A 15,044-nucleotide genomic window follows, 5' to 3' on the forward strand; every position below is an offset into this window, starting at 1 on the left:
ATGGAGAATGCTACGGTGGTGACGAATTTGAGAATATCCGGAGTAGGACAAAGAAATTTAAAGATGGAAGGGAAGTAATAGAGTATACTTCTAAGGAAAGGGAAAAAAGAGAAGAGAGAAATTTTGAATTGAGAATAAACCAGAAGAGAGAGGAAATTAATAGAGCTAAGAAAGAAGAAGAGAGATAGAGTTAAAATAAATGGAAGAGAAAAATACGTATGTTCATTTTTTATGTATTATATGTTCGTATTAAAACTTGTTGCAGCTAGCTTAGCTACACTAGTGTGTAACTAAGAATCTATTAACTATTACTAAAACAAAACATGCTGACATCATTAAGAGACACATGTCAACTTCTTAAGAAATTTTTTCCCACCAAAACTATTTTTGACATCATCATTTTTATTTTCTATATTTTTTCCTCCTAATTCCTAAATATAGCACTTCTTTCAAAATTAATTAAAAAGAGATTATGATTAAATTTTTTCAGATAAAGAATATTGACATCAATTTTAAACAAATAATATCTAATTAATCCGTGCAACGCACAGGACTAAACTAGTTTGTACCTAAACCTATGCTTATTGGGTCAGATCGGGTGTTTTGGGCTTATTTCAGGTGGGCTCGAGTTACAAACTAAAAAGACATTATTAGGCTTGTCCAAAGCTACATTTTTCTTCAGGTTGGGTCGTATCAAGCTGGTTTGTCAAGCAAATAATGGTCACCTACTCACCTGCACCTCTAATGTATTAATTTTCTAAAATTTTGCTTCGTATGAAGTTGGAAATTAAAGACAAAAAACGTGTAAATCAGTATAATTAATTTTTATCTATCCTAAATATTTCCATTTTTAGCTTTTTATAAAGTATTCCTTAAGACTACACTTATCATTTAATCATGATTCGACGGTGAAAGAATAGTCAATTCTAAAAATTATACCTTACTTTGTTGAATTTGATTAATGATTGTAAATTGTATCCTATTATATATGTTACCTCAAATTATCAACTACGAGTATACATTTACCATGAATGACTGTTAGTATGACCTACATCCAAGTTTAATAATCACAAAGAGAGTTTAAATAGTCACGTGTCAAACTCCGTAGGTCAATGCTTGAGAGTAAAGGGGGGAAGGTTAGGGAGTCCCCTAATCCTAAGCAAATGTAGTTGATGAGGCTCGAACTCGTGACTTCAAAATCACAAGGTGAATTCTTACCAACTTCACCAAGCTTTGCTTGGTGTAGTTGGGTTGTTACTCCGAAAAGATGAGAGAGAAAATTGAATGAGAAGTTGAAGATTGTGAGATAAATGAGAAAGTTGAGTAAGAACTTTGTAGAAGTTCAAAAGGTTGATGAAAAACATACGAATACGGTCCATATACTTATTCAAAATTATTGATATACTTATTCAAAATTATTGGTTGTTTTCCAGTGGTATTTAGATTAGGTAAATAATACCATCAATTAAATTGCACAAATTTTAAAGTATTGGATTTAATTTGCTATAAAAAATAGTAAAAGGGTTAATTTGCACATTTAACTCAAGTGTTGGGGCTCATTTGCCACATTTTACCCTGTTAAAATAGAAACAATCCTTTCTTCTAATTCCTAGAACAAAATATTACTCAACCAAACAGCAGAGATAAACTTATTTTGGGACGACAGGTCCGTGTAATATCAAGGCATTATCGACCTGTATAATAAACTGATTACATAAATCACACAATGATCATAAGACTTACAGCACTTAAATCTTTGCGTGAAATTTTGGTACCTCTATAATTACAATCAAACGATATACATAGCTACCAGTAGAAGATCTTTCATCCATTCAAGCGTTAACTACACTGAACTTGATTTGAATTTATCATGCTGGTCAATCCAGCAGGAAGAAGCATCTATAAAAGAATGATAGCTGCAAGCAACTTGAAAAGGCAGCACATCAAGCACCAAAATGATGATTATCACACGTTTGGAACTATTTTCCTTCCCTTTCAAATCTGTACAAATAAAAAGCCGATAGAGAGCTAAACAGTTTCCTTTGTATGTTCATAGATGTACTATCATTTGACGATGTTGTATTTGCAAAGGGGGCATGTTGCACTCATCTTAAGCCACTTCACAATGCATGTTGAATGGAAATGATGGTTGCAAGGAAGAGCATTCAGCTCCGCTCCATCATCATATGAACTGAGACAGATACAGCACTCCTGTAGATAATAGGAAAGGTAATTTTTATCACATAAAAATGAAGAGAACTCCATAAATAGCAGGTAGCAACCTAGCAGAATTAGAAATTTAGAATTTACATCAGATGGATTTAAGTAACGCCACACAAAAGAGCAGAAATACAACAAAGAGGACTTTGAGGATGACAGGAACATTAAAACAATTTAAAAGACAACTTTCTTAAAAAAAAAATGAAAAATGACTTGTATTATGTCCATATCAAGATATTAAATATAATACTCTAAATCACACTAATCTTATAACATAGGGAATTTCACTAGAGCTAGTTCACTGGGATCCCTTCTTGTTGTACCCATTTCATAATTGTGTCACAGATAGGAATAAAGCTTTTTTATTACAAAAAATAAAAGATTAAAAAATCCCAAAACACCAAGGATAAAACTATATGCAACATGTCAGAGATGTTATTATCAACTAGCTTAGTTGGTTAAAGTCTTAAGGGGTGGTACTCAAGACCTAGGATCAGATACTATCTACATCATTTGTCCTTGCAGCTATCTCTACATCATAAAATGCAGGCCATATATAAACCCTATGGAAAACTAGTATCCATGTCAGACACATACTCTAGTCCAACGCTTTTAGAGAAGTACAAAGCACTAACATTACAGGCTCCAAGAATTCTGTGTAATCAGATTTAATGTACAAACTATACATAATCATAGCAAAGCCAATCAGAAGGACTTGCTAAGTTGCTAGTACGTGTCAAATCACGTGGCCAATAGCTACTGCAACTTACATAATACTGCTTTTGATAGAAAAATAAAATGCACCAGTGGGTTTCCCGCTGCCAGTCCCAAGCCTGGATAAAGGAGGAGGGTTACGGTAGGCCAGTGACAGCCAGTATAAAACTTCGTCACATCCCATGACATGAGCCAAACAGATATTTTCGTGGGGGCGTTCCCTACTCAGCGACGCGCTGCACTTCCTAGACCCGGGTGTAGTGATAAGTATGCAAGGGTTGCTAGGTCGTCGCCCAGAAGCGACGCGCCACATTGCCCGAGTGTGGTGTCAAATGAGCAAGGGCGTGCCATTGGGGCGTTCCCTACTGAGCGACGCGCTGCACTTCCCAGACCCGGGTGCAGTGATAAGTATGTAAGGGTTGCTAGGTCGTCGCCCAGAAGCGACGCGCCATATTGCCCAATTGTGGTGTCAAATAATCAAGGGTTTGGAGTTGGGATCAGGAGGGAGCGTGGGAGAAAAGAATTTAGTTTGCGGATTGGTTCTTGGAATGTTGGGTCTCTTACGGGAAAATCAGCAGAATTGGTAGAAGTAATGAAAAGACGACGCGTGAACATCATGTGCCTCCAAGAGACAAGATGGACAGGAGAAGGAGCTCGAGGCTTGGTTTTGGGGTATAAGGTATGGTATGTTGGGCAAGAAACGAGCCACAGAACAAGGAATGGTGGAGCTAGGAACGGAGTTGGTGTGGTTCTCGATGAGAGGTTGGCAAAAGAGGTGATCGAGGTCTATCGGAAGAACGATAGGTTGATAAGGCTGAAGTTGCTATGTGGCAAGGAGATTGTGAATGTTATCAGTGCTTATGCTCCCCAAGTGGGTTTAGATGCAGAAGAGAAACGACAATTTTGGGAGGACCTAGACGAGGTGGTGCAGGGTGTCCACCACTCAGAGAAGTTATATATTGGAGGGGATCTAAATGGGCACGTTGGGGCGAGCCGAGATGGCTATGAGAGTGTCCATGGAGGCTTTGGGTATGGGCAGAGGGACGCCGGTGGTGAAGCTATTATGGATTTTGCCCAATCATATGATTTAATTTTGGCTAATACTTGGTTTAAGAAGAGGGATTCACACTTGATAACTTTTCGGAATGGAGCAAATGCAACTCAAATAGACTTCCTGCTCACAAGGAGCATAGATAGACAAAGTTGCATAAACTGTAAGGTTATCCCAGGGGAGAGTGTGGTCACCCAACACCGGCTATTGGTAATGACTATTCGTCTGAAAGAGAAGGCGAAGAAAAAAGTTAGACAAGAAGAACCAAGGATAAGATGGTGGACCCTAAGGGATGCAAAAGCTAAGGTTTTTACAGAAAAGGTAATTGAAGAAGCGGATTGGGATGGAGAGGTGGATCCGGACAAGACTTGGTTACGAATGAAGAACTGTTTCCTAAGAGTGGCCAAAGAGGTCTTAGGGGAAGTAAGGGGAAGAACTTCGGTACAGAGAGATACTTCGTGGTGGAATGAAGAGGTGAAAGCAGTAATTAAGCAAAAAAGGGAATGCTATCAAGCCTTAGGAAAATGTAGGAGTGATGAAACCTTTGCAGCGTATAAGGAGGCTAAGAGTAAGGCAAAGGCAGCTGTTCGCCAAGCAAAAGAAAAGGCATATCAGGAGGTTTATGAAAAGCTTGATTCCAAGGAGGGAGAAAGGATCATTTATAAGATGGCAAAGAGAAGACAAGAGGCAAGGAAGGATATTGGCATGGTGAAGTGTGTCAAAGATAAGAACCAAATGGTCCTAGTGCAAGAGGAGGGCATCAAGGACAGGTGGAAGGGGTACTTCGATGAATTATTTAATGGAAGTAATGGAGTTGTGATAGGAGATACCTCTATGAGTGATGAAGAAATCAACATGGAGTATGTGCGAAGGATTAGGAGAGTAGAGGTGGAGATTGCACTGAGGAAGATGAAACCTAAGAAGGCGGTTGGCCCTGATGGGGTACCGATAGAGGTGTGGAGGTGTTTGGGTAAGATTGGTATTGATTGGTTAACAAACCTTTTCAACAAGATATGGACGGCTACAAGGATCCCACAAGATTGGAGGAAGAGCACCTTGGTCCCGGTTTATAAAAACAAAGGAGACGCTCAAGATTGTTCTAACTATCGAGGAATTAAGCTTATGAGCCATACTATGAAGTTGTGGGAAAGGGTGATTGAACAAAGGTTGAGGGCATGCACAAGCATTTCAGATAACCAATTTGGTTTTATGCCTGGGAGATCTACTATGGAGGCAATCCATTTGATAAGACAAATGATGGAGTTTTATAGGGTAAAGAAGAAAGATCTTCATATGGTCTTTATTGATTTAGAGAAGGCATATGACAAGGTGCCAAGAGAGATACTTTGGTGGGCAATGTTGAAGAAAGGTATCCCACGAAGGTATGTAGACCTAGTTAAGGATATGTATCGGGATGTGTCAACAAATGTGAGGACATGCGGAGGGTTGACAAAAGATTTCCCTATTACAATCGGATTGCATCAAGGGTCTGCATTAAGCCCTTTTCTTTTTGCAACGGTTCTAGATGAATTAACTAGACCAATTCAAGATGAGGTTCCATGGTGTATGCTGTTCGCAGATGATATCGTTTTGGTGGATGAGACTAAGGATGGGGTTAATGTCAAGTTGGAGCAATGGAGGCAAAGGTTGGAATCTAGAGGGTTTAAGCTAAGTCGGAGTAAGACTGAATATTTGGTATGTCGTTTTGGCACTCAGAGGGGGACAAGCAATGAAGTGGTGAGTTTGGATGGAAAGGATTTGACCATGAGTGAATGTTTTAAGTACCTAGGGTCGATCATCCAGAAGAATGGTGACATTGATCAAGACGTGACCCACAGGATTAAGTCAGGGTGGCTTAAATGGAGAGCGGCCACGGGAGTGTTATGCGACCGCAGCATTCCCTTAAAGTTGAAGGGAAAATTCTACAGGACTGCCATAAGACCAGTGTTGCTCTATGGTACAGAATGTTGGGCTTCTAAGAAAGAGCATATTAAAAAGATGGAGGTTACGGAAATGCGCATGTTAAGGTGGATGTGTGGAAACACTTTAAGAGATAGAATCAGAAATGAGGTTATTCGCAAGAAAGTAGGTGTGGCGGGCATTGTAGATAAATTAAGGGAAAATCGTCTGCGTTGGTTTGGACATGTAAGACGGAGACCCGAGGGTGCACCGGTGCGAAGAGTGGAAGAGTGGGACCATGGAGGGATTAAACGAGGAAGAGGGAGACCAAAGATGACTTGGTTGGAAGGAGTGAGGAAGGATATGAAGTGCATGGATTTACGTGAGGATGAAGTTTTGGATCGTAAGGGATGGAGGAGAAAGATTTATGTTGATGACTACACGGAATAATCAAATTTGGTTCATGTTAGCCGACCCCACTTTTGGGATTAAGGCTTTGATTGATTGATTGATTGATTGATTGATTTAGATGGACTAGAAGTAACTACACAACTGAACTGAATCATCAAACTAGGACCTCACAGGGATCCCACATTAAACTAAGGGGAGACACTTGTACACGATGTAATTCCTGCTGCTTACACTGAACCCTAAGTCCCTAACCTGAAAAAGTAGCAACTCACTTAAGTTGTAAGTAACCTGATATAAACTCTCAGGTGACATTATCCAATATCAGACTTTGACAAATATATCGTTTAAATGAGAATGACAAATACTCTCCCAGTCCACAAAGAATGGTCAAATTGAGCACTATTAGGACGATAGGATGTTGTGATTTGTGAAAAGATAGAGTTATCACCAAAGTTCAAACTTCCCCTTTTCCATTTTCAATCTGTGATGAGAAAAATGTTGGTCAATTCATAGCTAGAGTTCCTTAATTTGTCTTTGGTCATAATTAATGATAAGTACTTCCTTTCAATATATTTGCACCAGTTTTTATAAATGTCATAATAATTGCACCGTGCTTATTTGGAAGGCAAATTATGACAAAGACTTTATTGTCCCTCAAATTTTCCTTTTCCAGTTTCCACACCCTTAGAAGGGTGTTGTTGTCTTAATTACTTAATTCCCCTTTCTTAAATAATTAGCCAATTACAAATGGTGCAATTATATTGAAACAGAAAAAGTATTTAAGCTTCCTACATCAAAGTAATAAAAGGGATAATATCCACGACATTGAGGAAAGAAAGGGAATGAGAGTACTTATGATTATAAATTAATCTGTAGATGGCAGGGTCCACAGTAATACTTTAATTTTAGATTACAAAAAAAATTAAAAATAAATAAAAAAATGCCCAGGTAGATTTGGAACAAGGACCACGGTTAGGAGCAAGTGTTGATTTGTACATGATTTGAGATATGTAGATCATAATATATAATGAAGAATCGGCCTTCTAAACAAGTAAGAGAGTGAAATATGTTTCTGAAGCCAAGGTAAACTAATAGTCTACTATTTTCCCAGTTCCACCTTCTGAGGCGAAGTTCCCAAATTCCCAACATACAATCAAACGAAAAAAGGTATCATAGAGGATGTTGTCATTCCTTATCAGTCATGAAATGTACCAACTAACAATGAATGACTTTGGAATAACAATATAAAGGATTCATGTGTCTTGAGACCACTGTAGATGTGACTTTCAAAAACATTATTATCTGGTAATCTAATTTCTTCACTTGTGATACAGGAAAGGAAAAAACATTTATCATTATCACCTTCACAGTTCAACCCCATTCTTTTTCTACTCTCAGACAACAAAGCAATATTATCAGTTCAATTCACACAACCAACCCCCTTCATTCTTTCTCAGCAATACTAACAGTTCAATTCCAAAGATGACACAGAAACCCCTAAGTAAGCATATTCCTCAATTACGGCAGTGAGCATATATTTCACATGAATTTAGCAGTCTAATCAAATAGTGCCAACTTAAAGCAAAAAAAAAGGGAAAGGACTTACTGCGTCTTCAGGTAAAAGAACACGTTCACTCGCCAAGTATCCACTACTAGACTCCACTGGAATCATCACTCCAGCACGCACATTGAGCTTTTCATCATTAGCTGATGCCTGAAATTTGTATTTGGGGAGCACACTAAGATCTGCCTCAGAGGCACCTTCCTGCTTTCCAGACCAGAAAAAGGAATAAGCAATAAGTCAAAGGCCACACAGTAACTAGGTGATTTGCAGTTAGAGTAGGATATATTTCATACTTGTCCAGCAACTGTATAAAGAATCGCTATGATGCATGGAAGACAGCAACATAGGGCGATCCCTATTAAACAGGCCAATACAACACAGAATATGGCGAAGAAAACATCAAATGCCAGATAAACAACAGTCAACCTGCACATATATATTAAATTGGTTAGAAACTTGTAGCTCACATGATTAAAGGTACAATCATTATAAAGATATCTGATATACAGGCCATTAGAGTTTAAAAAGAACTAAATCAACAAAGTGTAAGACCCTTCTCTGCCACATTTTGATAAAATTCTTCCACAATTCCTTTCTATTTATATTATCATTCATTTTTACTTTTTTACAGGGGATTGGGATTGTTATTAGTGTTTGGATGATAAAAGGAACATACCAATACAGCCGTGGGGCATCTTGCAGTAGCTGCTCCCCACCAGAAACCACCCAGTAAAAGCCGACAATCCACCAAAGAAATGATGCCATTGTGTTCACAGATTCACATTTTTTGGAGAAACTGTAAAATTCACAAATAACATCAAACACAATACAGTTAGGCTATAAAGTTATATAGCAGTCAAAGAATTTTTAAAAAAGAAAGAATGCAGCAATGCAAGAGTCATTACTAATTTACTATGATCACTATTGACAACCACAATTCAATTTCTGTTTGATTTCAATGATCAATCATCCATTATTTAGGCACACATTGTGTACAGCCTCGTGAACTATAAATTCTGCAAGCTTCAAATTCTACTTCCAGGAACTCAAATTGCAACCAGCCCCATGCAGAACAGCCATTGGGACCAAAGCCATGTTCACAATAAAAGAAAAAAGATGAGGCAGAGGGAGCCATGGTCACAATAGAAGAGAAAGGAGATAGAAGGGGGGGGGGGGGGGGGGGGGGAGCGGTGTGAAGGGGTGGGAAAAGAATGGAGCCAGGTTTCTTTCCCTAATTAAAACAGGTCCACTTCTCCTTCCTTTCATTCCTTCCCTTATCCTCTCATGCCTTCCACTCCCTAGTCCCTTTCCTTCCACCATTACTATTTAAAGATTCCAAACACAATGTTAAGCTACATTAGTGAAGGAATTCGGATCATTGTCTCTATCGCTTTGTTTGGATAGCGGAGAAGGGAAAGGAAGAGGATGGAAGAGAAAGAAAGGGTAAAGGTGGGGTTGTGGTTAATGAGGGAGGGAAAATAGATTCCTCTTTCCATCCCCAATCCTTTCCAAACAAGGGAGATTGCTCCCCTTCTTTTCACATCTCTTCCCTCCCCTTCCTTCCCTTTCCTCTTATCCAACTCTTATCCAAACAAAGTGTAAATAAAAAAGTGTTGCCAACTTAAATAACTTTGAACTTTGAGCTCACTCCCTATCCTCTCACTAAGCACCCCCTGTCAGCTTCTAACACAATTTGCCAAACCAAAAACCTAGAAATTTTCCCTCAAGATTCATAATTGAACCACATATCAAATTCATAGATCCACTACTCCGAACACAAACCCCTTTTCCTTATGCACTTAAACCATCTTTCTTAAATCATCAGGACAACTCCCTTTGTAAAAGCAATAATGTTACAAGAACAAATTTTTGGGGCAACTAGTTGATTGAATTTGAAGGACATTTGAAGAGGCCAAGAGTTTAAGATAATATCATCAAGTTCTTCAAGCTATAGGTGATAGATACTAGGCATTGGAAAAGAAACTTATGAAGAGATAAGACACAACACCACCACAATAAGGAGACAAAATGTATTATGTGGATGACTTTGCAACAGAAAATAAATGGAGGGGACGCAGGGACCCAAGAAATTCCAACAAAAGGATCAAAGTCTGAAGAAATAACCATCTAAATTTTTGAATTTGAATGTATCCTAGATTCCAATATATATCTTGGCTGATTGAGGTAGCTATAAAGCATATGTTTCATTCTAAGGAGTATTATGGTTTAAAAACCACTTTAAAATCAAAGAATTATGGATCCTGGCAAAAAGATGTCTTGAATAGGTGAAATTAACCATTAGGTAGGAAACTCTTGTATAATCTGTTAATTGAAGCCTTGCACTCTTCTTAGTAAGTGTGATCAAATCCTAAGTTCTTACAAAGCTTCACTTGGTTCTTAGTCATATACAGATATAACACAATACTTAATTAGTACTTAAATCAACCTTGAGCATTATATACCACCAATGGGCATTTAGAGATTTTAGAGCCATGAGACAAATACCAAGCTAACATTAGCACCAAAAAATTAAATTAAAAAAAATAATAAAAAAAGGAAAAAAGAAAAATTAACCCAATACTAACATTAACACACCCAAAAAAAAAAAACTGGAAAAGAAACAAAATAAGCGATTAAGCGTCATTCCTAACATGAGATCAACATTAATTTGCTAAGCACTACATTCAAAAAGTTCAAGATCCTTTTCACTTCATGAAAATTCACTTAAATTAAATAGTATAGGGTACAAGTTCAGCTCCCAAGATACATTTTGTATGTTTTTGGTCCTAAATTAAAAATTGTGTTCATAAAGCCGCAACATGAAAAGGCACATGAAGGTCTAAGTTTGGCTAAAACAATGGTTTTTGAGACAACGTTAGCCACTTCTTTTAATTCCCTTCTAACCTCGTTTAAGTTACAGAAATCTGTCCCCTCATCTTATATCTTCAATTACAAATTACAAACAAGCAGTATCAAATAGAATCAACACTAACATTAACTCACAACACATGCAATTCTTCAGCAATATAAGAGATTATTATACTCCTTAAGCTATTATTATTATTTATACCATCACAATACCTTCTTCTGAAACAAAGCAGCATCAAATTGAATATGGTTTACAACACTAACATTAGCTCACAACATGTTAAATTTCGAAACAATATTATATGGGCCTGGGCAACCCGAACAAGGAGGAGGAGAGTTTGGGCCACAAATAAAGCTTTGGAGCTTCCATACTAAAACCAATTGGCAATAGTAGGAGTTACTCCTATACCTTATAAAGGAACCACCTCTCCTCTTTCTCCAATGTGGGACACTCATAAGTGAGTTACAATGGGATTCAACACAACACATATGCAATACTTTAGCAACATAAAAGACTAACACATGAGATCATTTTCGTGGTCGAATTCACTAACAAATTAGCTAAACAAAACCCAAACTAAAACTTGTTAATTTATACCTTGATTGAGCAGAACCCCCAAACATAACTCCATCATCATCCCCATCACTATCATTACCATCCAAATCATACCTCCCCCTAAACTCCCCCGCCTCGCCTGCCTCGACATCGACATCGACATCATCATCCCTACCACGCCGAACACTCCCACTCCCACTCCTCCTCCGCCTCCGGTACTCCATCCACACCAACAAAACATGAACCAAACACTGCACAGCATACCCACATATCCAAACCCTAATCGGAACATTAGGGTTTTCATCAAAAGTAAAAACCAACATCACAAACGAAGCAACAACAAACACCATATTCCACAACATATCAAGAGCAACAACTGGCTTGGAATATCCCCAATCAGCTCGACGCTCCTCGAGCTCACGCGCCGCCGTCTCTCGGACCAACATCGACGGACCACGACGGCCGGCTGCTCGGCCTAGAAGAAGGGCTAACGCCGTTGATTGTGGCATCCTTGGAGAATTATCCGCCTCCGACGACCCTTGCAACGACCGCAGCAGCGGCGCCGAGACGTTCGACGATTCAGACATTTCCTGTAGTTTAAAAAATGGGTTTTGTTTGTTTGTTTCTTACGAAATTGGATCGATTTATAACAAAGGAGAAAAATAAAATGGATTGAATTTGTTTGTTATTGTAATAATTGAGGCTAATTTGATACTTTGTGAGAATTGTGACGTAGTAAAGTTAAAAATTGGATAAACTTTGTTTGTATTACACTAAATACTACTCCGTACGTAGTATAATACGGAGTAGATTTTTTTTTCCTACTTGCTCCATTTTTAAATACTTGCTCCATTTCTCCATACGCGGAGTTTTAAAAGAAATTGGAGAAAGTAATAAAATATGGAGGTAGTGGGGTAGTTGAGAAAATAAAAAATTATAAAAATCAAAAGTAGTGGAAGAATAGGAGGAGAGAGAGTATTATGTTGGGTCCAGTTAGTGTGAGAAATGAATTAAATATTGTTAAAGCTTTCCAAAAAAGGAAATGAAGCAAGTATTTAAAAACGGCCGGAAAAGGAAAGTAGAGCAAGTATTTAAAAACGGAGGGAGTAATATACTTTTTGGTCTTATTGTAGGAGACATACATAAAATTGCGTGTGCAAGATAAGAAAACTATATGGCTCAATTTTTTTTTTAATTTTACGAAATAGTATCTACCAAATTCTTATTAAAATAAATATATATTAGGGACTTTATAAATTGATGAACATGGATATGAATTCCCTAAAAAAAATGGTTATTTCACCAAATGCCATCTATCGAACTTTTCAGAATTCACCAAATGCCACTTACAAACAGTATTATTTCATGTCGTGCCATTAATGAGGTATGGACGTCAACAATCCGTTAATGCGAAATGACCAGTATGCCCTCTATTGGGGTCAATGGCACGCTAATGCTCATTAACTCTCCGACTTCTTCAAGTTAGATAAAAAAAAAAAAAAAAAATCCCATCATTCTTCTTCTTTGTTCTTCGACCTTTCACCATCATTCAAACCCTCAAATCCATAATCAAACAAGAAGCTTTCTTTAACACCTTAACAAAACACTCCTGAAAATTGAATCTTTTTTTGTTGTTGAAGTTAGGCGAACCAGAACAGCGGTGACAAGTAGGGGAGGAAGTAGAAGCAAAAAGCACTTGAATTTGGCTTTGGGGTGTTTGAGATAGCAAACAAGGTAATAATCGCACTTTCGATCTTCCTTTCGCGTTTTGAATCTGACATTTGTTGCAAAAATTAAGTTAGGGTTAGGGTTTCCTGAAATGTTCATGTTAAATGTGATTACTTGACTTGACTGTGTGAATTAATCTTAACTTTTTTGTTAAAAATGTTATTTGTTGGTATTGATTTGGCATTGTTATGGTTTGTGATAGTGAAGTCTTTGAATTCCATTTTTCGCAATTTTGTTTATTGGTATGTTAAGGTTTGGTATGTGGTTGTTGATATGAATCATGTGTGTTGATGTTCGATCAGTATAGTAATTTGTCTGTAATTTGTTGTTGATAGGATGAGTAAAGTATGGATTGATGTCCATTATAGAGATCAGGGGTTTGATGTATTGGTTGATGATACTGACATGCAGAACAAGTTTAATGGACTTGTATGAGTTTATGGTTGAGAAGGCTAGATTGGAATAGGAAAAGGCCCAGACTGAGAGAGAGTTGGAGGAACAACAACCTTTTAAGGCTGCAGTTGAGGTTCATGTTGCTAATCTTGATGATGGTGATCTTGAGTATGTAAGAGTGTTTGACACTCCTATTGCTGATGACGTTTTCCTTGGGGCATCTCAGCCTGAGCCTGAATAAAGTACTCAGCCCTCAACTCCACCTAAACACTCTCAAGGAGTCTCAACCAACTTCTCCTCTGAACTAGCCCAAAACATCATGTCCAAGGAGGAAAATGACTCCTATGAAAAGGAAAAGAACACCCAAAAAAGGGCAAGTGAAATAACCACTCAACCCTCCCCTTAACCCCAAACAACCCCATCACCTCAACCAATCAACCAGAAACAACCTCACCACCTCAACCACCAGTTTCAAATCAAACTCAAACAGCCCCACCACCTTAATCACCTGAAGCACCAGTTTCACCTTAACCACGAACAACTTCACCACCCCTTCACCTCAGCAACCAGTTCCACCTCCACCAGAAACAACCCCACCATCAATGACACCTCATACTACAAATGCCATGCCTGAGAAAATAAAAAAGGTGGGTAGTTCTAGACCACCAGGCTTTTGAACAAAAAAGAACAGTGGCAAAAGGGTTGCTAGGGGAAGTAGTGAGCAAAGTGAGAGTTTAAGGAGATCTGGAAGAAATAAGAGGTCACTAGCTAGGGTTGACACAAGTGAGGATGACATATTTGATGATGATGACAGGGAGGGCATACAAAAACACTTATGCTGAGCATATGCACCCAATGCCTGACCAAACTCAATGGACTTCATTCAACCTACTAGTGAAAAGATCTGCAGGCAGACCAAAAAAGTAGAGAAAAAGGAGGGCAAATGAAGCAAGAAAAGGGAAGAGGCATAGTACAGTTAAGTGCAACCTATGCAAAGAGTTAGGCTACAACATGTTGACATGTGCAGCAAAGAAAAAGAATGCAGCAGCTGAACAACAAGTACAGCAAACAACAACAATGCAGAGGCTGAAGTAAGCACTTCAAAGACCAAGAAGAAAGCAAAGAAAGCTGCTTAAACTCCAAAGCCCTGCACTTTTGAATGCACATCATAGTTGTTAATGGAATCTAGTTTTTGAACATTAATACTCCAATGTGTGCTGTGTTATGTTGGTTTTTTTTGGGAAATATTCTGTGTAAATTTTTGGAAATACATTGTCAGCAGCGGGGCTTAATTTTTGGGATGAACAGTGAACAGTAGCCATAATTTTTTGGATGAACATGATTGCAACAGAAAAAATTATAAAAGAAATGTTCAAATTAACACTTTATTTAATTTTAGTGCTATTACATTGTTGTTCACTTCATCATTACAATCACAACTATTACACACATCATAACACCTAATTTCATAACATAATTGAGAACTTTTTTGTAATACCCCTAATATTTTATTTACTCTAACTATTTATTTTATTAAGATTGTTTTGGTTCTTTTAAATCTACAAGTAAGTTATTTATCTACTTTATGTTTCGAGGACGAAACTTGTTCTAAAGAGGGTAGATTGTAATACCCTAAACTT

General features: G+C 37.8%; 1 protein-coding gene across 2 annotated transcripts; it reads right to left on the bottom strand.

Moving 5' to 3' along the window:
• Positions 1-1,546: 1,546 nt before the first annotated feature.
• Positions 1,547-11,943, bottom strand: LOC145601185 (E3 ubiquitin protein ligase RIE1-like). 2 transcript variants are annotated; one of them, XM_081657138.1, is made up of 5 exons: positions 11,326-11,943; positions 8,536-8,655; positions 8,153-8,285; positions 7,902-8,063; positions 1,547-2,211 (listed from the first exon to the last, which is right to left on the bottom strand). In XM_081657138.1, the coding sequence occupies exons 1-5, from the start codon at positions 11,868-11,870 to the stop codon at positions 2,065-2,067; spliced, it is 1,107 nt and encodes a 368-aa protein (XP_081513264.1). In that variant the 5' UTR covers positions 11,871-11,943; the 3' UTR covers positions 1,547-2,064. The 2 variants fall into 2 exon arrangements, with proteins under 2 accessions (XP_081513264.1, XP_081513265.1); XM_081657139.1 differs by having other exon boundaries at positions 1,549-2,211; positions 7,902-8,060; positions 11,326-11,941.
• Between the last annotated feature and the right edge of the window lie 3,101 nt (positions 11,944-15,044).

Source organism: Chenopodium album, chromosome 21, assembly GCF_948465745.1.
Source record: "Chenopodium album chromosome 21, dcCheAlbu1.1, whole genome shotgun sequence".
NCBI lineage: Eukaryota > Viridiplantae > Streptophyta > Magnoliopsida > Caryophyllales > Amaranthaceae > Chenopodium > Chenopodium album.